Source organism: Typopeltis vanoorti, chromosome 23, assembly GCF_054136105.1.
Source record: "Typopeltis vanoorti isolate ZY-2024b chromosome 23, IOZ_Tvanoo_1.0, whole genome shotgun sequence".
In the NCBI taxonomy this organism is placed as follows: Eukaryota; Metazoa; Arthropoda; class Arachnida; order Uropygi; family Thelyphonidae; genus Typopeltis; species Typopeltis vanoorti.
In genome coordinates, this window is record NC_143571.1 from 21,474,809 (window position 1) to 21,502,430 (window position 27,622).

Here is a 27,622-nt window from a genome sequence, read left to right on the forward strand (position 1 = left end):
TAGTTCCGATTCAGATTTGGCTGATGTAAAAGGGCTTCGCAACTTTCTTTGAAATGGCGTTCATATTTAAACCTGCATCTATGGATAAGATAGGCTTTATCCCACTGGATATTGTCTGTCTCTCTCTCTCCCAAAAGTTTGGAAGATTCTTATCTTATGTAACCATCAAAAATAGTCATTTAATAATATTTTTAATATTATTATTTCTAGCATACGGCAACAGTTTTTAATTGGTAAACCACCAACTGCTGTATGTACTTTGTAATTCGGTTCCTTTGATTGCTTGTTTCTACACACTGATGATGTACTGTTATTTTCAGTATGAAATATCTGTACTTTCATTTCATTAAAGTTAATTACTGTGGTTATCGTGTAATTTATTATTTTGTGAAATTTATTATTTTATGGGTGGATTTGATTCAACATCTATCCTTAATCCAGATTATTTTAATAATAAGGTGTTGACACCTTTTGACTACTTGTATATGGAAACGACGTGTGCATTACTTCAACCTTGGTATCACTTCTGGATAGTGGCCCTTCCCATAATGCTTAGCATTATACATGTCTATAAGGATAAGATGTGAAGTCGTTAGCCTCTATTAGCCCAGTTGTGAAGTGACTTCACGTGCAAACTCTGTGGTTTTGTTATTTTAGTTGTCTATAATTCCAAACATCACCACATAAATTATATGTATACATGCACACACATTTTGAATAAGCATAACATTTAAAAATCTTGTGTAATTCCATGCCATAATTTCATGCCAACATATAGCATTTTATGTTGAGATATTTAAGATAATAAAAAAAAGTGAAATAGTATGTTAGTTTATTCATTTAACCTATGCACAATATGTAAAAACTTGTACAACCATTAATGTGAAATTTTAAGTTACTCTAGAAATGCTTTATCATTTCTGCTAATTAAATAAAATGCAATTAAAAGTATTACTATTTCTGATAGGTCCAAGATTTAGAAAAAGAAAATGCTGAACTACATAAAAGATTGGCAGCGTTTGAACAAAAGGATGCAAACATAAAGAACAATAACCGAAAACAAAGTGCTGTTGTAAGTACATTCAAGTTATGTTTATAGGCAACAGTTTTGTTCATATCAATTAAGAATGAGCAGTATTATATTACATACAATATACACCCATACCTCATTATACAGCCGAGATACGTTCATGAAAAATCGGCTGCGAAGTGAAATGCTGTATAACGAATCATTTATTTCCATATAAATTCGGTAAGATCTGTTCCAATTTTATAAAAAAATAGAAAATCATTGGGTTTCTGATTGAAAATGCTTTTTTTTTTCATTTAAAATATCGTTTACATTAGTTATTAATAAAAACAAAAATATAATTCTATAATACGTACTAATAAAATAAAACGAAATAAAACACAAATAACAAATGAACGGTTTTTTTTAAAAAAATTTTCTAATCAGTCTGATGACAAATTGCACAACATCACTTCGTTAATGTCACCATCTGTTGTTGTCTGAGGACCCGGTTTAAAAAATTTGTCCAACGTTTGTTGTATTGCGTCCCTTTTCTTTTCTTTTTGCAATTCTTTGTAGCAGTTAATAACTGTGTTAATGCTGCAAGAAACTTTGGCGCTGCATTCTTCATTAGGATCATTTTGAAGTAGGATGTTTATTCTTTGTTCGAAATGAGTAAGCACATTCGATAAATCCTTTGAGGTTAATTGTCAGCAAACAACTGGCTCTTGTTGTTCCTAATCAAATGTACGAATTATGTGCTACGCGAAGATTGCGTGACTACAAGACGATGCAAGTAGCGTTCCTGAGCGGTGCGGCCGGCCTAGAACACATGACGAAAGACACGCAGAGGATTTCCCGACTTTTTGGCTGCATATTGAAAAATTGTAGGTCGTAAATCAAAACTTAGCCATAATTACACAAGGCCGTTATAGCAAAAAGCTGTATAAAGAGGGGCCGTATAGAGAGGTATGAGTGTATTTTGCTTAGTTTACTGAGATAGTAGATTGCTGTATAAAGTACAGTGCATTCTTGAAGTAAAGGAAAAATTAAGAAAAAGGTGTGTATGTGTGTGTGTTTCATTAATAATATTTCCTAGAATGCACCATGAATGGAGTACATGATACTGTGACAATTTAAGACATTTAATAACACTAGTCATCTACCAGATTATTCTGCTATTTGTTATGTCACTAATTTGATCAGTCCTTCCTTTTCCTATAAGACACACTAGCAAGTCTTTTGCCATTTTTGCTTCAAATATGTTTTACTGAACTTTCATCTCACATTCTGTTTAAATTACCATACACCATACCATAATCAAAGGGTAAAGTTGGATAGATTTGGAATTTATATAGTGTTTACAGTTGTGCAGATGAGAAGTGGTTACTTGAGTAGAAAAGAACGTGTGGTTATCTTGGAGATCGAATATTAAATGTCAAGATCCTCTTTTTTAATGTGTAGTTTCATGCATGGTAAGCATAAAAAAAAAAACATAAGTGATGCAGCATCAGAATGCACCCCTAGAATTTGAAGAATAAATAGGAGTGAAATGGTTGTATAATCTTGGAAGTTTTTTTCCACCTGGTTAGAATATAATAAATTTAGTTTAATAATTTATCTAAGTGTAAGCAAACAAAGTTTGCTCCTGAAGCAATTTGTGGTAAAGATGGACCAAGATCTCATCACTTGTCTTAGTATCTCCCATAATGCAAAGCATATCTCCTTGCAGACATGTATAATACTATGCATCAAGGGAAGGGCCACTATCCAGACTGGTTTCGACCTTTATTGAGGTCTCGTCAGTGGGAGCCAGAGGTGGAGGTGGTGATATTAAGGTCGAAGTTTAAGGTTATATGACTTCTTCATTACTTCCACCTTAGTATCACCACCTTTGGGTCTGGCTCCCACTGACGAGACCTCAATAAAGGTCTAAACTGGTCTGGATAGTGGCCCTTCCCTTAATGTATAGCATTATACATGTCTGCAAGGAGATGTGCTTTGCATTATGGGAGATACTAAGACAGGTGATGAGAGCTTGGTTTGCCTTTACCACGAGTTGCCTCAGTCCTGAAGATACTTCAGGCACAAACTTTGTGTGCTTAATCTTATATAATCTTATTGAGCAAGAGATTCTTGAGAAAAAGATGTGGAATACACTATGCATAAAGATAACATCAGTTATGAAAATCTTAAGGTGTAGGCCAGAAGTATTTACAGATTATGAGTATGAAAAAGAAACTGGCTTTGCAAGCTGAAGACAATCCAAAAGAATGCTGCAAGTAAAAGAAAGAATGAATGCAGATGACAGATGCAGAAAGTCAAGTTTCTGCTTCCAGTGTATATAGCTAGAGGGATGAGGTATATTTGAGTTGTTGTGTAAACTGAATAAGAATTAAGAGCAATATGGATGATGGGATTAAAGCACAGATGCTAAAAGTCTATTCAGCCAAACTGACTGTGCCTGTGACTTGGCTGTATAATTTGAGCCTCTGCACAGGGAAAATTCCTTAGGAATGGGAAAAATGTATGATAATTCCATTGCATGAGGGGTGTTGTAAAGACTGATGTGTATCTCATCCTGTTGGTATCTCCGGAGTGGTTGTGAAAATTTTGGAAAAGTTGGTAACAGCTCTCATACAGAAATAGGTTATCAGAGAATCTGTACTTTGCAATGAGCAGCATGGGTTTACTACAGAAAGATTGTATTTGATTAACTTGCTCACATTTTATAATGTTACAGTTGAATTAGACAAGGAGAAAAATATGATATTACTGAACTTTCCTAAGGCTTTTAACAGAATACAGCATGAAAGGTTACCATAAGTTGGAGGATATAGGATTGGATTATAAATTTATTAGCTTGGATAAGAAAATGACTGACTGATATATCAATCTATGGGAAGGGGCGAGTCTGCAAGACTCACCTCCTCCCATACATCTTAAATCTTGCAGATTGAATTACTATTCATTCTATACATTGATGACTTTGGGGAGGATTTGATAGGAGACATACAGATCTGCTGATGATTCCAAAGATAGGCAGGGTGACTAGGATCATTCTGCAAGTGCTGACATGCAGCACTTGCAGAATGATCTGAATAAACAATAATTGTGGCTTGTGAAAATGTCTGTTAGTTTGATGTAAGTAAATGTAAAGTTATGCACCTGAGTGTGATGAGATATCCATTAGCATAGTATATATTGGTGGTATTATCCTAAAAGAAACTGATCTGGCTAAGGATCTTGGATTTTTAGCAGATAGGAAGTTGGAGGGCCATATATCAAAGATTGCAAATACAACTCAGGATAATTGCAATGTTAACGTGAACTTTAACATGGAAGGATAAGGAAGCGGTTATCATTTTTGCCTCTTTACAAGACCTTGATATGACCTCACTTGGATTATTATGCACAGGTCCGGGTTGCTCTGATGATACAGTGGAGATGGGATCAAAGGAGAGTGGTAAAGATATCGGGTCTGTGTAATACAGATTATGAAGACTGATTGAGAATTTGTGTACTTTAGACACTAGCAAACAGGAGAAAGAGGGATGATATGATTGAGACTTACAAACTTTGAAAGGGTCATACAGGATACCAGCAGATGGAATTTTTGAATTTTTCATTTTATGGAGAGTGGGGAGAACATCCATGAAAGTTGAAAATGAATGTAGTGAAGAAGGGGTGAAAGCTAGATTTTTCTCTCATAGTGGTGCATAATTGGAATGAATTGCCTTTGGAGGTTGTGAGCGTAGGTGGAGTGAATGAATTCAAGGGAAGGTATGATGTGGGTGATATTTGACCTCCCTTGACAAATCCCTGACTCCCTAGAGGTCTCTTTTAATAATAATTAATGATACTGATATAGGATTAAAGGTTTCTCATAAAATGTTAGGAGATTGGGGGAAGAACAAGAGCTTCATTCCTGGAAGCTGTATAAGAGGGTGTGATCAAAGGAGTGAGAAGCAGGTTTTTTGTATGGAAAGTTGTAAATGATTGGAATGCATTGCCTATTGCCATTGCCCCCCCCCCCAGATGAGTCTGTGCCTCCTTGTGGTTTTAGGATAATAATAGTGGTAGTAGTAATAATAATTTCTACTGTGGATCTCCTGAATTTCTGTTGGAGAAAATCCATTGCTTTGCAAGGGAAGAAATGCTTAACTCTTTGCAGCATTCCTCTATTCCATATCATCAGATTGATGTGATCTTCTTGGATGTTTGTTTCTACAATCATGCTTTCATTTTTTAATCACATCGCACTTGTTTTCACTTGCTCTATTCATTATGCAGTTAAAGGAACTGCTTAACTAATGATTGAGAATTCTACAATAATACCACACTGGAAATTTGTTATCTTTGAACAATACCCTGTTTTCAGTATTGTATATAATTAGGAGTGAATGGAAAGACAAAGGCAATAAGTGTATACACTCATTGCCCTTGTTTTTCTATGCCCCTGATTCATTACATTTGAGAAAAAATTGGAGTGTATTATTTCTCATTATTTTGCAACATCCAGCTGATGTATTCGACAATTAAACAACTTTACCTATATGTAATAGTGAAAACTTTATAAATTTTGATGATTGAATGTGATGAATTAATGATAAAATGATGCTTAAAAAATTTCAGCCGGTGTTAAATGGAACAGTAAACACTTCACATTCCAAGGTTACTACTCCTACTGCGCTTCAACCACCACCTCCAATTCCTCCCAGACATTCTGAAAGTAGGTCACAACAGAATTCTGCAGTAACATCTCCTTCACAAGTGAGTATTCTGAGCTTCATAATTCCTGTAATTTAAAGGATTATTGTGTTGATTCTTGATGTGATGTTCCAGTATTTATTATGCTATTTCATTATATGATGTTCCAGTTTCATTATGCTATTGAGGATGATGAAAAAATGTTCATATTTATAGTAAATTTATCAGTATGATCATTATTAAAAACAGTTTAAAAAACATGACTTACTTTTACTTTTGACAAGTAACTTTATTCCAGTCATTTTTCATTATATGAATAACGTTGACTGTGTAAATACAGTGGAATCATAATGTGTATGGTGTATGTCTATTACAAGTAGTTTTATATGTTACTGTAATGTAGTTTTGTATGTACTTCCTGCACATATCATTACTATCAATAATGCTATGTGCAGGGAGATTTTTCATTTGTAACAGGAGTACTGTTTCATTGTAACAAGTGCTTCATCTTTTCTAAAATCAAATGGCTCCAGTGCAACTGAACAATGCAACGAAAGCAGAAATGTTTACACATTTTTATACATACATTGTGACCAGCAGAGTGTGAGGGAGAAACCAAGTGGCAATTTGTCTATGAAGAATTGCAGTGAAACATGCATAGCTCTAGCTAAAGATGGTGTGCTTTGGAATGACTGGGTTCGAATTATGTCCAGATAAGCCTTTCAAGGGAAAGTAAATTAGCCAGTCTCATACAGTGATGGCAAGTTTTTTGTCTGAAACTTGAGTTTTTCCATCCTCTAAGACAAGCTAAACCATCCAAAGAATATACATGGTTAACGGGATATAGTATGGAAATTAATCAGCCTATCATAATATTAATTAAGTTCTTACCAAACAATTACTTGGCCTTGACAGACCATTGAGCCTAACATGTAAGGGCATGATGAAGGATCCCAGTTTTATACATTTGTTTACATACACTTAATTGCAAACTGCCATTTGGACATTGAGTTTTCTGCTTTTAGGCTTTTCAGCATTAGTTTTGGATGTGTTGATGGGCTTCGGTATAAAAAGATCAGGAAGACAGGGCATTTCAATGAAATCCATTGTGATATGCCTAGTTCTGTTGTACAGCCTTGGACACACTTTTTTTGGAAAAACCAAGGCTTATAAAGGGATGAGAATTTAAAGAAAAATGGGAGATAAATGTTTCCATACATCCTTATAGCTTTCCTACTAACAATAATTACACTGACACACATTTAGTGCAAATGTTAAAAGACTGAAAACAATAATCCAACCAATAAAATGAGACATGGAAATCAGAGATCAATGTACGTGACATTCTTGTTAGTACCAGTCAATGTGCAGATGAGTATTGATTCAGGGAAGAAGAAATTAATGCTAGAAATTGCACTCTAGTGAGGATGAGAGAGAGATGGAGAGTAGTTAGGATGATAAGGTATTCAGATCAGCATGAAAATAAGTTTTTTTGTTAAAATCACTGGTGATAGCAAATATCTCAGTATGTCTAGCTACAAGATTGATGTAGTCAGAAAAGGAAAGTCAGTTGGAATTATGAGCATCAAAATCTCCAAGGAAGATGACCTAATTTTTAGAAAGGTTGGATGGGAGAAAATCGATGTTTAAAGGAGGAAAATTAAAATGTTCAGAATGGTATAATTTGGAAAGTGGGTTAGACAGCAAATGGATTTGATAGAATAGGGAGAGAAGGGAAACTGATTTTTAGCCATAATAAAAGAGAGAGAGATTCTAAGTTAATAATTCTGACACGATATATATATATATCAGAGTGCATGTATACCACTGGAAATGAAAAGGAGTCTGTGTAATCAATATGTGTGTGTGTGTGTGTGTGTAAAAGCACAACCACATTCATTATAAAAGATATGCACCAGCATTTACAGACATCTATACCTGACCAGGGCAAACAGTGAAAAGTCAGCTACTAGAACAAAGACAATGTCGGAAGAATTGAAGATAGAAACAATCAACATAAGGGGTATCAATGAAAGGGAAATCAAACTTGCAGGAATACTGGAAAAGTACCATGTGGACAATTGGTGTTACTGAGACAGACTAAAACAGGTGAGATCCTACTAAATAATAAATATAAAATGTATTCAGGCTACAAGGATCAAGGAGAGGAAGCAGTAGTAGCATTCAACACCAAATGTGAAGATGAACTTTTTGATTGGAAGGTAATTTTTAGTATTTATGTGAGCAAACTTCAAAATGGAGAAATGGACAGTGAAACTTATTTGTGCCCATGATTCCCACTGAAGGTTCTAAGGAAGAAGCGGGGAAAGTTTTAGTCATTAGAGAAGGCAGCTGACATAAAGAGAACAGAAAGCTCATCATTAAGATTTAAACAGCAGAGTATGAAATGAATTCCACTAGACATATAGAAACATTTTGCAAAAATTTGTAAAAAATGGCAAGGTTTAAAATGTCAGACTAGCACTGGATAAGGTTGTTCAAAATAATAGCTTTGCGATAGCATTAAACTGTTGAAATCTGTTATATCTATAAACTGAAAATCCACAATGTTTAATCTCAGAATTAGATTTTCTATCTCTTCTGTTGTGAAAAATTTATTTGATAAATGTTTGGTAAAAATATGTTCTGCCACTGATTAATAGGACCTACTTGGTGACTTCACTCCAGTACCAACAGTTGGAAGGAAACTAGAAAATCTTATTCTTGATGATGAAGATTTTGATCCAAGATCTACTGGTACCACAGTAAATGGAATAAATGGAAATTATACTATAGAGACAAATGGTAAGTTATGATAAAATGTCATACGAAGTCATGATTTATTCTCTTTCGATCTTTTCAGTAGGTGCTATTGGAGAAAATACCATGAAACTCAATTGTATTTATCAAGCAGCATTATTATTCTTTAATTGCTATACAGGTAGTTCAGACATAATGATCTTTCAGTATAATACCATAATACTGCATTTACTCGAATTTTTTAACTTTTTTCCCCAAAATCAAAGTTAAAAAATCGTGGTGTGAGATATATGTGGTGATTTTCGGAAATTAAAGTTTTTCAGGAAAAAACTAAATTGACATTTATAATTAAATGCTCAGTATTTATTCTAATTTATCATTGCTCGCATTGTTTATAAAATGAATGTATTCAAATTTTAATTATCAACGTTATTTATTTTTGGCCGCTCACCTTCATCACACAATACATTTGAATCTTTTAGCGACAATGCTTCTGTAATTAAATTAATTATTTCTGGTGAAATCATGTCCCAAGCTCTCAAAATACAGTTGCACAACAGTTCTAATGATGGTCTCGTAATCTTAATCCCCTCGGAAATCCAAAATCGAGAAGAAGTCAATGCCCTTACTCCCATATTTCCTCTGCTGGTTGCTTTCATCTTTGTGCATATGATTGCTGCAGTATTAACAAAAGATCGCGTGACTCAACAACAAAGGCAAGCCGGCGATTGTTGAGATGAAATGCGGATTCTCTTCAAGTGAATTCAAAAATATCTGAAACTTCCATAACAACATTTGCTATTTATTTCTTCAAGTTTTAAACTTTTTTTGTGTGCAAACTATATGTGAAACTTTATAATTTATTTTTTCGTAAAGTAAAATCAGGGATGCGCAGTATACATGAGGGAGAGTTATATTCGAGTAAATACTGTATTAATAAATAGAGAATAGCTTTTATTTTTGTGTCATTTTTTGTATATATATATTTGAAATCAAATCGGATCAGTGTTGAGTGCATTCATTGTGACATGTATTGGAATGTATAAGAATTGTCACAATTCTTATTAGATTTACATCTTATCAACTATAATCTGTTAGAGTTAATAACTAGTAGTAAACCCAATACATGTCACAATGAATGCACTCAACACTGATCCGATTTGATTCAAATATATATATATATATATATATATATATATATATATATATATCACACACACACACACACAAATATGTTAAAGATGCCAAGCTATTTTAAACTTAGTTTTACTCCATTTCCCAAGTAAGCAAACAGACAAATAAGTCAAGTTTGTGCCTGCACGTAGTGCAAGTCTAAGCAACTCGTGGTAAAGGTGGAATAAGCTCTGATCACTATTCTTAATATTTACCCTTAATGCAGAGCCCATCTCCTTGAGGAAACGTATGTTGCTATGCATTAAAGGCAAGGGGGCCACTACCCAGACCGGTTTCGACCTTTATTGAGGTCTCATCAGTGGGAGCCAGTCTTTAAAATACCAAGGTTAAGTAATACAGAGCTTATAATTATTTTACCAAAACAAGTTACTATAAGGTGCTTTGACCGTATTAAATAAAAATCTCAGGATGAGAGATAGATGTACATATACATGTATAGATATATATACAAATCAAATTGGATCAGTGTTGAGTGCATTCATTGTGACATGTATTGGATTTACTATTAGTTATTAACTCTAACAGATTATAGTTGATAAGATGTAAATCTAATAAGAATTGTGACAATCGGTTTTTGTAGTGTATCAAATTAAAATGTTCTGCTGTTAACTGCATGTTTTTTTTTAAATTTTTTTAAAAGGGTGTTAGGGTTAAATGAGCATTGTGCAACCAATTGATATCATGATGGCACTCTTGTTCTTGTTCCATTGAGGACACAGAGTAGTACTTCAGCACTCTTTGAATCAGTACTCAAATTTGAAGCTTTATTGGTGTAAAAGATAGGTCTTCAACCAGATGATTTCTGTAATCTTGATTTTGCTGTACTAGACCAGACTTTTTTTAATAGAGGATATGGAACTGATGTTCCTGCACTCAATTCTCACTGGAACATGTCAAAATTATGACAAAAGAAAACACAAAGAACCTGGTAAACACATCTGGAAGGGAAGAGGGGACCTTAGTGGAAGGCAACATGGAAGAAAGCATTAAAGTGCAAAGAAAATAGGTGTTTTTTGGGGGGGGAGGGGGAGCATCAGAGATTTCAGCTCTTAGAAACTGTAAGATGTTAGCTCTTTGGATTGAAGCCACTCTGCTGCATAATTCAAGTTCTAGTATATGATATGGTGTAGGGATAAGAACAGAGAGCATGTTTTCGGTTGACAAGTGTTTTAATGATACTAATTTTTGGAGAAGGATGTGATATGCTGTTGATTTTGGTTAGGATTGAAGGCTGAGCAGCTTCAGGATGTGGCCATGTAGCAAAGGTATCGTTTGATTGACATACCCAGAATGATGGTGAACGTTGTACTGAGGCAAACAAGGCACCATCTAGATGTTCTGCCTCTGAGGGACACTTGGTTCATAGTGGAGGTAATGGTCCTCTTAATTTTTCGTCTTTGTCTATTTTTTTCTTCACCCCACTTTTCCTGAGTCTTTTTTATTGTCCTATTTTCAGACCACCATAACTAGGATCCAATGCTTTGCTGTCATGTTTGCCTTGTAATGTAACCCATGTATATCCAGGAATGGGAATCCTTTGAATTTTGCCTGCTTCACCAAGTTGTACAAACCTGGATGGCTGGCTAGGATATCAAATGAATAGTGGGCTTGCTTGTAAGGATCAACAGTGTTGCAGTAAGTCTCCTTCCCTGTTGTATAGGAACAGAACCCAAGTCTTGCTGCAATGCCAGTATGGTATCCAGAGTAGCTCTGGTGTTGCACTTTCTGAGCACAGATAGTGGACATCCATGTTGGCTCTATGGTGGGTGGAGAGGCCTGATGCTGAATTCTCCCTTCATTTGAGACATTGTTGAAACTTACAATCCCTAACAAAGTACAGAAACCATAGTTACATAAACAGACAAGAAAAACAGAAAACATTGAAGATACATAGAATGTATGTACAATAAAGATGGTACATACATGTACCATCTTTATCGCACATTCAATAGGTAAGCAGTGAAACAGGAAAATATCACTGTTCTTTAGCTGAAACAGAAGGATCCCAAAAATATTTTTTTAAACAAAACATCTTCTGAAATAATCAGAGGAACTAAAAACAAAGAGATCTGCTCTTCATTTTTAGTTTTAGAAAAGCTTATAGCAGACTGTAGCTATAAGAATTCTTATATATAGAGATGATATCCTAGTACTGACTAGGATATAAAATAACAATAAAAATTAGTTATAAATAACAATGAATATTTATCCTTTCATTTAATAGAATCGAATGTCAAGATGAAGCCTGTTAAGGTTCTTTCAATAGCCACAAAGTTTTTCTTATTTCAAGGTTCAACATTTTGTACTCCATACATTATCCTCTAGACTTTTTTCCTTACAAGTATTTTGAGTTCAAATTCCTGATGTTCTGAAATGCTCGATGTCACCTTTCCAGATTGTAAGCAATATTTCCATAACTTTTTTTTTTATATATTTTATGTTCTGCACTACAGTTTTTGTTAGTTAATTCCTTCCATTTTATCTCTAACTCCTAGCAGCAACCAGGGATAATATGTAGCACACGATATAATTATTGTTGTACTATGCTGTTGTGGGAATACATTACAGTATTCTACACTTTAATGCATGTTTGATCCTGATGTTGGTTGAGATAGTCATTGAATTTTTTAAATCAGTCCCATGCAGGAGAGATAATGGAACTTGTATTCCATTAGTGTTGTATAGAGTAGGCAGGGATTGGGAAAGAACCTATTGCATGAAAAGCCTGGATGTTAAAACTGTTGAAGAACAGAATATAACCTTCCTAATGGTTTCATTAGGAAGGTTATATCAGAGAACAGAAGAAGATGAAATAAAAGAGATGGGAGAGGAAAAATTTCAGTAAGTTTACATTGGACTGTAAAAGGGGTTTGAGTAGCTGTTGGTTGTGTGGTCTAGTAGAAAGCAGAGGAATCATGGATGTCAGTTAGATGGAACAGCATCCATGGAAGTGCCTGTGGAAAGGACAGAACTGAAACAGACCATCTGTGATATTACTTAAAAATTACTTAGTGGGATGAGATCTAATGCAGAAAATCAGGAAAACTAGATCATTATGTGGAGAATGGTTGCAAATGTGATAATTATACAAATGGCAGTAGTATCTGGAGAAGGGGTAAAAATGTACACTTTGGGTTTGGACCTTTTGAGTGCATATAGGAGGAAAAAAGAGAAAGTTGTCCAACAGGTGTAAGCAGACTATAGATCTAAGGAAAAGCCAGGTGGTAATTGTCTGTACACAAATGCCAGGAGCATCAGGAAGTAAGAGGTTGAGTTCATTGCTTTATTGAATACATTGTGGCCTAAGATTATTGGTATTAGTGAAACCTGGCTATCAGTCATATGCTGTAACTGGAATCGAGTGTAAATGGAATTGTATTTTTAGGAATGACAGAAGAGAGAAAGAGGAGTACTACTAATGATATCAGATGACTTGAATCAAGCTACAGTAGAAACACATGAAGCAATAATGGGAATAATGTTCCATGTAGCAATGGAGGCTAATAGGATGAAATATGTGATAGAGGTGTTGCTATGAACCTAGTCATTCAGTCAGTGGGGATGATGAAAGGCATTGTCAAATTATCCTGATGGTAATAAATGATTAATCATTATAGGTGACTTAAATTATCCAAGCATTGATTAATTAGAAGAGAAATCTCATAAGAATAAAGGAGAATTTATTAAGTTGTTGCAAGACAGATTTCACAAGCAGCATATGAAAAAAGGAACTTGAGATCAGAGCATTAGATTTGATCATAACATTAGAAGGGGGACTCAGTTAAGAACAACTATTTTACCGCCAGATGGTGAGAATGAACATTCGTACATCCCTGAGAAGTAGCTAATTATTATTATTTTGGTAACCTCCATGGAGTCAGATTTATTGTGGGAGGCCCACTCATGCCTATCATAATGAACTTTGAAGTTCTTTACACCACCTGCTTTCACAATGCACTCTGGCAGTGCAGTCCACTCAACTCTCACATAAAAGATTTACTCCTCACACCCCTTCTTCACCATATCTTTATACAGCTTCCAGGGATGGCCTCTCATTCTTCCCATCTTAACACCCACTCTTTTTATAATTCCTTTAGTTTTAATAGCTGGAAATTATGACCAGCTCAGGTGAATACTATCTTTGGTCTCTAATACCAACACTCTTAGGCCACAATGTATTCAATAAAGCAATGAACTCACCTGTTTGTTCCTGATGCTCTTGGCATTATAATTATATACATGTTAATTAGGACAGGTTAAATGCTGAACTATACAGCTGGAAATTATGACCGACTCAGGTGAATACTATCTTTGGTCTTGAATGAGAAAGATATCAATGCATGGAATTCTTCGAAAAAAAAATGGTTAAATGAAGCAGTATCTGAATATATCATTTCAAACAACAAATAAGGTGGGAGTGAAATGGATGCACAACCTTATTAAGCAAGAGATCAATAAAAAGAAGATGATATGAAGGAATAGTGTGAGAATAAGAGTGAGAGGAGTTATGAAATATATAAAGAGCAGGCCAGAAAGTTAAGAGTATTGTATGGAAAGCTAAATGGGAGTATGAAAAGAAATGTGGCTATGCAAGCTAAAGGCAGTCCAAAACAATTGTATCATCATCATCATCAAATTCCTGCCATGTACCCTCAAGGGGTGTACAGGATATGATAGTATTACATGAAAAATTTACATCATTACTAACTTCCTAGCTACAATATTCCTCCAAATCAGTCTGTTACTTGAGACTCCAACATTATCAGATCTTATATTTCTATCGTCTAAGGCACTTTGTACTGTATCAATCCACCTATATCTTGGTCTTCCTCTGGGTTGTTTTGCTGCCAACCTGGCAGAGAACACTTGTTTTGCTAATCTTTCCTCGTCCATTCTGTTTAAGTGACCATACCTCCTGAGATTAGCTCTGCTAACGCATTTCTGGATGCTGACAATGTCAAGTTCTTTCCTAATATTCTCGTTTTTAATATGATATTGCCATTGATACCATCTGTTCACACCACTAATCTTTCTCAGGATGCTCATATCTGCGGTCTCTAGTCTTTGGTCAAGTGTTTTACTTCTGACCCAGCTCTCAGATCCATAAGTTAAAACTGGTTTGAACACTGTCTTGTATATGGCTAATCTAGTGTTCTGACTAATTTCTCTTTTATTCAATTGACTTCCTACCATACCAGCTTTGTTGATTCTGTTGTATATTTCCATATTTAATTTACCATCTTCACTAAAAATCGTGCCTAAGTAGCTGAAATGTTTTCCTTGGTCCACAGGTTCTCCATTCACAACACAGTTGACATTTTCAATGATTCTGCCTATTTTCATTGTCTTTGTCTTTTTAATGCTGACCTTCATACCATATCTATTACAACAGTTATTCAATTTAGTCAGGGAATCTTGCAAACTTGTAGCAGATTTATTTAGAAGTATAACATCGTCCGCATAAAGCAATAAGCTGACATTAACGTCTCCAATTCTGATATCATGTTTAATACCACTTTCCTTCATAATGTGATCCATATAGATAATGAATAACAGAGGGGATAATGTACATCCTTGTCTCACACCAGATTTAACATTAAACCATCTTCCTGTACTTCCTTCAATTCTAACTGCTGACTTACAACTCAAATAAAGACTAAATATAGCTTGATATAATGCCCATTGACACCATATAACTGTAGCGTTTTGAATAGCTTCTCTCTTGGCCCCTTGTCATATGCCTTTTCCAGATCTACAAAACTTAAATACAGATCTTTGTTATATCCCCATGATTTCTCAACTATTTGTCGTAAAGTGAAGATCTGATCCTGACAGCCTCTATTTGACCTGAATCCAGCTTGTTCTTCACCAAGCTTTTCTTCCACAATTCTTCTCAACCGTTTCTTAAGTATACTTGCATATATCTTACCAGGAACACTCAATAGGGATATTCCTCTGTAATTCTCACATTCAGTTTTATTTCCCTTTTTATATATAGGTACTATGATAGCTCTACTCCAATCATTGGGAATTCGTCCCTCTGTCCAGGCATTCTGAACTATGCAGTGCAGCCACCGTAAGACTTTTATACCACCATATTTCAGCGTTTCTGGTCGAATATCATCTACTCCTGCTGTCTTTCCACATTTCAAGCCTTTGATGGCTTTTTCTACTTCAAGTATGGATATGTATTCCTGACTGCATGCCTGGTCAGTGTTTTTTATCACTGTGCTGTCATCACTGCTTGTTTCATATAGCAAATTTTCAAATTAATTACTCCATACTTCAAGGATATCTTTTTCTCCTGTTTTCATTTCACCTTTATCATTTCTAACTCCTTTTACAGCACTCTTTCCTCCATTCCTAAGCTTCGACAACCTCCAGAATATTTTGCCACCATCTTGATATTTATTTTCTCTGTTCTTGCCAAAGTCCTCCCATGACTTTTGTTTAGCTAGTTTTACACACCGTTTAGCTTTCTTACATTTGTCTCTGTATTCTCTAAGAGCAGAAGCTGACTTATTTGCCAGGAACTTTTGATATGCTTTCTTCTTTTCCTTCACTGCCTCTTTAACTTTCTGTGTCCACCATGGAGTTCTAATTTTTCTATCCTTGCAGACAACTTCACCACATGCCTCTCTAGCTGAATCAATCAGGGTTTTCTTCAAGGTTTGCCATTGAATCTCCAAGGTTTGGTTCCTGTTCTCAAACTCTTTCATTTTTTCTTTAATAATCTTTGTGTATTTTAGTCTACAGTTCACATCTGAGAACTGCTCAACTTTTATTCGCTTTAAAACTTTCTTACATGTTATTCTTTTCAATATGAAATTCAATTTTATCCTGCTCAAGACTAAATGGTGACCACTTTCTATTTCAAATCCTCTGTACTCTCTGGTGTCCTGCACTAGTGAGAAAACATCACTATCAGCAATAACATAGTCAATGAGACTTTTCTCATTCCTTGCCTCTTCTCTCCATGTGAATTTGTGCACAGTTTTATGTTGGAACACAGTGTTAGTAATAACCAGTCCATGTCCTGTGCAGAAATCCAACAGGTATTTGCCATTATTATTAGCTTTGCTCTTTTCTCCAAATTTTCCCAAAACATTTTTGTATGTCTGACAATCATTTCCTACTCTGTTATTTAGATCCCCAACAAAGACCAAAGTTTCCTTTTTCATTGTGTCAGTAGCTTTCTCTAGAGCCTCAAAAAATTCCTCCACTTCTACCTTAGTAGAGCCTTCTATGGACCATAAGCACAAATAAGTCTCATTGTCCAGTTCCCCCATTCTGATATTTGCCCAAATCACTCTTTTTGAGATTGCCTGCCATTCAAGAAGATGAGCCTCGTATTTTGTGTTGAACACTATGGCTACCCCTTCTTTTCCTTGACTGTCATTGCCTGAATATAGCATTTTGTATTTATTGCTCAGAAAGATCTCACCAATTTTTGACTTTTTTGTTTCAGTCACCCCTAATATGTCGATCTGGTACTTATCTAATTCCTCTGCTAGCTCCATTTCTTTGCCATTCAGGCTTCTTACATTGATAGTACCGATCAACATAAGAGATTAATAATAGTCAGCTACTGGAACAGATTTGTTCCAGTAGCTGACTTTTCGCTGTTCACCCTGGTTCCCTGGCGAAAACAACGGGGTTTTTGTTTAACCGGGCGACGCCCCAGCCAGTATGAAATTTTGTCATGTTGTACCATCATTTCGTATTTTTGTTTAACCAATAGGAATACAATTTGGTCGGCTAAATCCCAAATTGCCAGCCCATCCTTGTTCGTTGAGTATCCAGGTAGATACCCAACAGGGTGCACCACGAGAGGGTGAGGGTTGAACATTAGGTCAGAAGCCCTGGTCAGTTCTCCGCATTCCTTTAAAGGCTATGTGTTATACAGCTTTGACCCTTAAGCACCCCAAAAAAATTATGACCGACTCAGGTGAATACTATCTTTGGTCTTGAATGAGAAAGATATCAATGCATGGGATTCTTTGAAAAAAAATGGTTAAATGACGCAGTATCTCAATATATCATTTCAAACAACAAATATGGTGGGAGTGAAATGGATGCACAACCTTATTAAGCAAGAGATCCATAAAAAAAAGATGATATGAAGGAATATTGTGAGAATAAGAGTGAGAGGAGTTATGAAATATATAAAGAGCAGGCCAGAAAGTTAAGAGTATTGTATGTAAAGCTAAATGGGAGTATGAAAAGAAATTTGGCTATGCAAGCTATTTTATCGTTATGCCAAATGCAAAAGAAAGAATTAACGTAGAACAACAACTTTATTGAATGCAGATTGTACTCTCCTGTTAGAAGCTAATGAGATTATTCAAATGATGAGTGCTCATATGCTAAGATATATCAATCAAGTATATGTAACATGGTGTACAGTTTTACTACTATGTTGGATGAAGAGATGGAGGTGCATGAGATTGAGGTCAAGAGATGTTATATAACCATCATTAGAATTCAACAACAGTGACAGGAATATCAGCAGATATGCTAAAGGACTGTTCAGCTGAATTGACTAGGCTTTTGACATGTTTTTGTAACTTGAGTCTCAGTTCAGGAAGGATACCACCAGAACAGAAATAATGTATGATAGTTGTGTGTTGTACAAGGGTGATGTAAAAACTGAGGTGTCAAATTGCTGACTTATCAGTATCTCTCGAATGGTACTGAAGATTTTAGAGAAGTTGGTAAGAACTGATGTACAGAATGGGTCAACAGACAAGCTGTACATTGCAAGAAATGGCATGGGGAAGTCATGTTTTAGCAATTTTCTCACATTTTATAATAATGTTAAGGCTGAGTTGGATAAAGGAAAATCTGATACCACTGGACTTGGCTAAGGTATTTGATAGAATACTACATGAAAAGCTGTTGCCATAAATTAGAGAATATCTGATTGAAATGTAAACTGTTGGCTTGAATGAGTGGGTGGTTAATGAGCAGGTATCAGAAAGTGTATGTGGTGGGTGTGAATCTGCCAGATTTAATGTGTCAAGTGGTGTACACCAGGGATCAGTCTTGGACCATTGTTCAGTCTGCACATTAATGACATTAGGATCTAACAGGATAGTCAGTTGTTTGCTGATGATGATGCAAAGATAGGCACGACAATCAGGGATGCTACTGATATCTAGCACTTACAGCATGATTTGAATAGGTCAGAAATTTAGGCAAATGTAATGGCTGTCAGTTCAGTGTTAGTAAGCATAAAGTTATGCACTTTGGTGTGATGAAATTTCCAATGTTGTATTATATTATCACAGTTATAGGTGGATTGATACGGTAGAAAGATATAGGTGGATTGATACGCAAGATATAGGTGGATTGATACGAGAAGCTGATGAGGCTAGAGATCTTGGTGGATAAAAATTTGAAGTTCTTGCAAATACAACTCAGAGGATAATTTTGACTATAATGAAAAGGATAAGGAAGTCATTTAGCTCTTTACAAGGCCTCGATAAGACTGCACCTGGACTGCTGTGTGCATATTTGGTCTCCTGCATTTGGATGGGATAAAGAAGCTGTGAAAAGGAGAGTATGTGGACTACAGATGCTGGTTAACAGCAGAAAAGGGAGCAGTATAATAGAGGTCTATAACTTCTGAATAGGCGATTATATGACATCTGATGAAATTTTTTGTTATATATGGAAGATGGGGAGACAACACAGGCACATCCATAGAATTGCATTTGGTCAAAGTTAAGGAAGGGATAAGTGCTGGATTTTTTCTATTATAGAGTAGTGAATGAGTGGAATAGTTTTCTTGTTGGTGAGTGCATCTAGTGTGAATGAATTTAAGGAAAGGCATGACAGCTGGTTTCGGTGATGTATAGCCTCCATCAATGCACCATGATTCCCTGGAGGTCTCATAATAATAATGATATAGTAGTTGAAACGTGTCAGTGCAAAAGAGAGAGAGAGAGAGAGAGACATTGTTCTTTTAGCAAAAAATAAAGCAGCAACTTGAGAAATACTAAATGACCTTGATAGAGAAAGCAGGAAAGGTTTACAGATTAATTTAACTAAAACCAAACTGATGACAAATTCAGATCAGATCAAACTAAAATTAACAGATAATCATATTGGAATTGTGGAGGACTATTTATCTAGATCCATTAGTTCATTTTAAGGAAAAAATAAGTAGAAGAAACACATAAGGAAACGAACCATTCTGGCTATATAACGATTATCTGCTAGATTTACCAATATGCCTAAAACAAAGCTCTTTAATATATGCATACATTATTCCAGTGTTTACCTATGGAAGTGAGACATGGATAACAGCTGAAAAACAGGAAGATAGGTTGTGTGTGGCTTAAAGAGCCTTAAAGGGAAGAATGCTCCACATAACAAAGGGGTAGAATAAGATATCAGAATTAGAGAGAGAGAGATGACTGGAGTTGAAGATATTATGAAGTGTTGTAAAGGAGATGGGCTGGCCATATTAGTAGCCTGCCAGATAAAAGGTGGACAAAATTAGGCACTGAGTGGATACCAAGAGAAGGAAAGGTTGCCAAAAAACAAGATGGTGGGAATATTTACTGAGTTGGCATGAGATGGTTGTCATTGCTGGAAAGTTGAGGGGGGGGGGGCTTATATCCAACAGTGTATGGAAAAGGCTAAAGAAGTTAGATGGGTGATGTATTGAGTGGAAAAGAATAGCTAGTTTTTTGTTAGGCTGAGGAAGCTTTGATGTTATGTGTTTATGCCAAGAAAGGGTGGAGATGAAGCCCAATAGAGAGGGATAATATTATTTGAAAGGGAAGGAAAATGTGAATTTAGATTCCTTTTATGAGAAAGAAGGCAGGACTGCATTTTGGTAGCAATATAGTTGACTAAGTTATCTTTGTGCCATTGAAGAATGAAGGCACTTGTTATAGCAGAAGATCGTGAAGCCCAGAATGTATGTGCATCACAGGGTTTTTGAATGAGCAGGAGGAATGGAGTGTACTATTATCAGCCAAACTGTGGGTAGTATTATTGGTCACTGAGAGAAGGTCATGTGAAACAGATCCCTTTGTTACTCCTGCATTGATGGAGAAATTTAAAGAGAAGAAGCCATCCATCATGACGCACGTGCACATCTACCCACACACAGTGACTGGCCAAAGAGAAAGCTGGCTATCCAATTTGCACAGAGTGGAAGGTAGAGCCAGAGGGGCAATATTCTGAATGGTTTTTGATGCTAGACATAATCATATGCTTTGGAAATGTCAAGAGCACCAGGATAGATTTCTCCTAAACCTTCCACAGTATGTTTCCAGTGGGATGGGCTAATAGATCTGCTGTGGACCTCTAGGTAGTGAAGTTGACCATTGAAGACTTTCTTTATTTTGGAGTGGACTGAGTTGAGGGCAGTGGATAAGCAAGTTGACAACAGATATCTTCCTTTTTTGGAAAATGGACTATTATAGGTTTGTTTCTTTATTGGGTGTAAAAGAGTGTGGAAATGCAATGCTGATATTAGTTCTGAGCATGGCTTTTGGGAACAGATGGGGAAGACATTTTCAGTGCCAAAAGATTTGTTACATTTTAAATAAAAACTGATTTTGTGTTATGTATCTTATTTAGTATATTCAACAATTCTGTCATCATCATCATCATCAAATTCCTGCTATGTACCCTCAAGGGGTGTACAGGATATGACAGTACTACATGAAAAAATTACATCATTACTAACTTCCTATCTACAATTTTCCTCCAAATCAGTCTGTTACTTGTCAAGACTCCAACATTATCAGATCTTATATTTCTATCGTCTAAGGCACTTTGTACCGTATCAATCCACCTATATCTTGGTCTTCCTCTGGGTCGTTTTCCTGCCAACCTGGCAGAGAACACTTGTTTTGCTAATCTTTCCTCTCCCATTCTATTTAAGTGACCATATCACCTGAGATTAGCTTTGCTAATGCATTCCTGGATGCTGACAATGTCAAGTTCTTTCCTAATATCCTCATTTTTAATATGATATTGCCATTGATGCCATCTGTTCACGCCTCTAATCTTTCTCAGGACTCTCATATCTGCAGTCTCTAGTCTTTGGTCAAGTGTTTTACTTCTGACCCAGCTCTCAGATCCATAAGTTAAAACTGGTTTGAACACTGTCTTGTATACAGCTAATTTAGTGTTCTGACTAATTTCTCTCTTATTCCATATGAATTTATTCAATTGACTTCCCACCATACCAGCTTTGCTGATTCTGTTGTCTATTTCTATATTTAATTTACCATCTTCAGTAAAAATTGTGCCTAAGTAGCTGAAATGTTTTACTTGTTCCACAGGTTCTCCATTCACAACACAGTTGACATTTTCAATGATTCTGCCTATTTTCATTGTCTTTGTCTTTTTATTACTGACCTTCATACCATATCTATTACAACAGTTATTCAATTTAGTCAGAGAATCTTGCAGACTTGTAGTGGATTTATTTAGAAGTATAACATCATCCGCATAAAGCAAAGAGCTGACATTAACATCTCCAACTTTGATATCAGGTTTAATACCACTTTCCTTCAAAATGTGATCAATATAGATAATGAATAACAGAGGGGATAATGTACATCCTTGTCTCACACCAGATTTAACATTAAACCATCTTCCTGTACTTCCTTCAATTCTAACTGCTGACTTACAACTCAAATAAAGACTAAGTATTGCTTGATATAATGCCCCATTGACACCATATAACTGGAGCGTATTGAATAGCTTCTCTCTTGGCACCTTGTCATATGCCTTTTCCAAATCGACAAAACTTAAATACAGATCTTTGTTATATTCCCATGCTTTCTCAACTATTTGTCGTAAAGTGAAGATCTGATCCTGACAGCCTCTATTTGGCCTGAATCCAGCTTGTTCTTCACCAAGCTTTTCTTCCACAATTCTTCTCAACCATTTCTCAAGTATATTGGCATAGATCTTGCCAGGAACACTCAGTAGGGAAATACCTCTGTAATTCTCACATTCAGTTTTATTTCCCTTTTTATATATGGGTACTATGAGAGCTCTACTCCAATCATCGGGAATTCGTCCCTCTGTCCAGGCTTTCTGAACTATGCAGTGCAACCACTGTAAGACTTTTATACCACCATACTTCAGCATTTCAGATCGAATATCATTTACTCCTGCTGCCTTTCCACATTTCAAACCTTTGATGGCTTTTTCTACTTCAAGTATGGATATGTATTCCTGACTGCATGCCTGGTCAGTGGTTTTTATCACTGTGCTGTCATCACTGCTTGTTTCATTTAGCAGTTTTTCAAAGTAATTACTCCATACTTCAAGGATATCTTTTTCTCCTGTTTTCATGTCACCTTTATAATCTCTAACTCCTTTTACAGCACTCTTTCCTCCATTCCTAAGCTTCTTCAACAACCTCCAGAATATTTTGCCACTTCTTGATATTTATTTTCTATATTCTTGCCAAAGTCCTCCCATGACTTTTGTTTAGCTAGTTTTACACACTGTTTAGCTTTCTTACATTTGTCTCTGTATTCTGTAAGAGTAAAAGCTGACTTATTTGCCAGGAACTTTTGATATGCTTTCTTCTTTTCCTTCACTGCCTCTTTAACTTCCTGTGTCCACCAGGGAGTTCTGATTTTTTTATCCTTGCACACAACCTCACCACATGCCTCTCTGGCAGAATCAATCAATGTTTTCTTCAGAGTTTGCCACTGAATCTCCAAGGTTTTATTCCTGTTCTCAAACTCTTTCATTTTCTTTTCAATAATCTTTCTGTATTTTAGTCTACAGTTCACATCTGAGAGCTGCTGAACTTTTATTCGCTTTAAAACTTTCTTACATGTTATTCTTTTCAATATGAAATTCAATTTTATCCTGCTCAAGACTAAATAGTGATCACTTCCAATTTCAAATCCTCTGTACACTCTGGTGTCCTGCACTAGGGAGAAGACATCACTATCAACAATAACATAGTTAATGAGACTTTTCTTATTCCTAGCCTCTTCTCTCCATGTGAATTTGCGCACATTTTTATGTTGGAACATGGTGTTAGTAATAACCAGTCCATGTCCTGAGCAGAAATCCAACAGGTATTTGCCATTATTATTAGCTTTGCTCTTTTCTCCAAATTTTCCCAAAACATTTTTGTATTGACAATCATTTCCTACTCTGCTATTTAGATCCCCAACAAGGACCAACTTTTCCTTTTTCATTGTGTCAGTTGCTTTTTCTAGAGCGTCAAAAAATTCCTTCACTTCTACCTTAGTAGAACCTTCTGTGGGACCATAGGCACAAATAAGTCTCATTGTCCAGTTTCCCATTCTCATATTTGCCCACATTACTCTACTTGAGACTGACTGCCATTCAAGAAGATTGGCCTCGTATTTTGTGTTGAATACTATGGCTACTCCTTCTTTTCCTTGATTGTCATTGCCTGAATATAACATTTTGTATTTATTGCTTAGAAAGATCTCACCAATTTTGGTCTTTTTTGTTTCAGTCACCCCTATTATGTCGATCTGGTACTTATCTAATTCCTCAGCTAGCTCCATTTCTTTGCCATTCAGGCTTCTTAAGTTGATAGTACCGATCTTTAACTCTGGTGATGTTGAGTTGGGGTTTGTTTTCAGATTTGTTCCAGTAGCTGACTTTTCGCTTTTCGCCCTGGTTCCCTGGCGAAAACAACGGGGGGGGCCTTGTTTAACCGGGCAACGCCCCAGCCGGCATGAAATTTTGTCATGTTGTACCATCATTTTTTATTTTGGTTTAACCAATAAGAATACAATTTGGTCGGCTAAATCCCAAATTGCCAGCCCATTCTCGTTCGTTCAGTATCAAAGTAGATACCCAACAGGGTGCACCACGAGAAGGTGAGGATTGGACATTAGGTCAGAAGCCCTGGTCGGTTCTCCGCATTCCTTTAAAGGCTATGTGGAGGTCTCCTCTCAGTTATACAGCTTTGACCCTTAAGCACCCCTGTGCTTAAGGGTCAAAAGGGTCAAAATTCTAGCTAGCATTAAATTAAGCAGTTGCTTCTGTGTTATGTTTCTTGGGACTTGGCAGTAGTTTTAAATTTTAAAGTCATATTTTCAGTGCTTGAGAAATTTTGTGCTCGTTCACTAATTAGGCAAATATTTCACTAGTCAGATGTTAGTCTGTGGGTGGGTTCATAGTTGTATTTAATTCCAGATCTGGTCAATTTATAATCTTTTGTTAATGTTATGGCTAATTTCTACCCTGTACTGATATACCCTGATCATATGACACACATTAGGTTCCATACTACTATCTTATAGCAAATTTCGTTGTATAGCCAGTCACTGCCCTTAAATTTATGTGTGCATATCTGACTTAAATAAAGCAAAAACTTTAGAATAATTTTCTCAAACGAGAAAGTTCTTCTTTCTGAATAGCTTGGCTTAATTAAAGGAACATGCTAACTAGTTTGGTCATCAATCTACACCATTAAAAATTTTTGCCAATAAGATTGTCATGTTTATGGATGGATCAACTATGTAACACGTTTCTGTTTCTTTGTTCTTAACAATTGTAACAACAGTAATGAGAGCTAAGTTTAGTATGCAACCTATCTCATTGTTCGATACACCATCATCACCAAATTTAATAATTTTAAAATTAGTATGTCATATAACAGGTTTAAATGTCTTCTTTTCACTGGAAGCAACAGCAGGCTTACTCTGAATTTTATCTGCTATTAATAAACTACAATAAAATAATAGTTATAAATAGTTTATAATTCATAGTGAAATACCGAAACATGGAGATACAGTAAGCAACAAAATTGTAAATAAACCTTAGTTCAAGCATACTGTATGTCAGTTGATTCACAGGAGCGTCGTGTTACTAAAACCGTTGAATGAGTGAATGCAGCATCTTTAATAATTGAGAAGTGTCATATAAGTGGATTGTTGTAAGGGGTATTACTGTATAACTCACTGCTTGTGTTGAAGCAAATATGCTATAACTTGGGTTTTTATCACTGTGAAGGAAAAAATTCATAGATTTTATAAGTAATATAAGACTATATATATATATATATATTTTTTTTTTTTTTTTTTTTGTTGCTTCTAACACTTTTGTCTCAGATGACTTTTTAAAGAAAAAAACAAACAATTTTTCCTCTGCCATTATAAACAAATGTGGAAAATTTATAGTATCATAAAAAAACACTCAAAGCCTGTAGGTCTACACACATACACACAGTGTGCCCGTTAAGTAGTTATTTGTTATAGAACAGTCCTTTGAATAAAAGTAATAAACATGTTTATAGTTTTGACTGCTAGAGTGCACTTGTAATTGCAGGTGCAACTTTCGATTTGGGTGACACAGCAATTTTTTGTGGCAAATCATTGAAGTAAGAATATGTGAATGGAACGTGTCAAAAGTTGCATCATGGAGCAGAGAACTGTGATAAAAGTGTACTGTTAATTAGCAAACTGTTACAGAAGTGTACTAAGACTTAAAAAAAAGTTTACAGCGATGACTGTCTGGACCGTGCACGGGCACTCTTCTGGTTTTCAACATTTGAAGAGAGGAGAGGATGCCTGGAGGATGAACCACACTATGGACAACCAGTTTCTGCACAGACAAATGAAAATGTGGTGAAAGCTAGGAAAATTGTTGCTCATGACAGGCAAATAACCACAAGGCTACTCATTGTACAGCTTGGAGTTGGTAAGGAAACAGCCACATCATATCTTGGAAAGAAATTTTCATCCATGCGGTTGATCAAGACCATGATGTGTTGCAGATAATTGTCACTGGTGTTTTCAGTTTGATCCAGAAATGAAACACCAGATCATGGAATGGCATGCAACTCCTTCTCCCTGGCAAAAGAAAGTCAGGTTGCAAAAATCACGTGTCAAGGCAAATTGCTGCTGTCCATTGCATATTTCTTTTAAGTTGCTTTCTGGCAATTAATTGGTTACCTCAAGGTACATCTGTACACTCTTTAATAATAAAATGTGTGCACTCCTATATCCTCTCATTGGTGATATCCCATTATGATAAAAACAAAAATGTGTGTGTATCCTGTCTTCTCATTGGTGATATCCCATTATGAATAAACAACAAAATGGTCATTTGTAATGACCAGCATTCCCAATAGATTGTGATAAGTAAGGTCCATATACATAAAACTGTTTATGATGTGAAACACAATTTGGCATTGCATAAATAAAACTGACAATTAAACTGAAATTTTTCTTCTTATTTTTTTTTTTACTTGTTAACTAACAATTCTTACTCATCATGGATAAGCTGATGAGTTCATTTATTTTTTCAAGCCCTGCACATTTTGAATTATTTATTTTAAAAACATACAAAACATGACTGATTCTGTCAAATGAGAGTGATAATAGTGCTGAAGTTGGCCATGTTTGTATTCATTACTTGTACTGTGTTTCTGTTAGTGCATTTCTTTCTTTTAATAATATTTTAGTAATTTATCTCTCATTTAAAGGTAAAACAACAGATCTCTTTGGATCAGAACCATTTAATCCATCACAGAATCAGGCCAATGAAGATCCTTTTGGAATGGGTGATTTTAATGCAGCTACACTGCATGGTGTAGATTTGGAACATGCCATTGGAGCAATTGATAAAAGACTATTAGAAATGAAGGTAAAAATTACAAGTATTACAGAATTTTTCCTATTCTTTCTTCTCCCCCTCCCACTCAGTATACCAAGCATAATTTAATATACTGTTAATTCTCCTCACCATCTTTCTTTACATAAAATTTATTAATGTTCATTGTGATATCCTATATGATAGTATGTTCATCAGATATTCATTTGTTATCTTATATGTAGAAAGTTTTTTCACTTGGTTATAAATTAAAAATGCCAAGAAATTATATTCTTGTTTGATCCTTGATCCAAGTGTAAGCAAACAAAGTTTGCACATGAAGCATCTTCATGACTAGACTACTTGTATATAGAA

At 35.5% G+C, this 27,622-nt stretch overlaps 1 protein-coding gene across 5 annotated transcripts in view; it reads left to right on the top strand.

Moving 5' to 3' along the window:
* Positions 1–27,622, top strand: part of ced-6 (PTB domain-containing adapter protein ced-6) — a 186,565-nt gene that overhangs the window by 138,840 nt on the left and 20,103 nt on the right. For all 5 annotated transcript variants that reach the window (XM_090412678.1, XM_090412680.1, XM_090412679.1 and 2 more), the window contains exons 8-11: positions 968–1,072; positions 5,645–5,782; positions 8,383–8,524; positions 27,141–27,301. In XM_090412678.1, the coding sequence (XP_090268804.1) occupies positions 968–1,072; positions 5,645–5,782; positions 8,383–8,524; positions 27,141–27,301 (546 nt within the window). The remainder of the gene's footprint in view (positions 1–967; positions 1,073–5,644; positions 5,783–8,382; positions 8,525–27,140; positions 27,302–27,622) is intronic.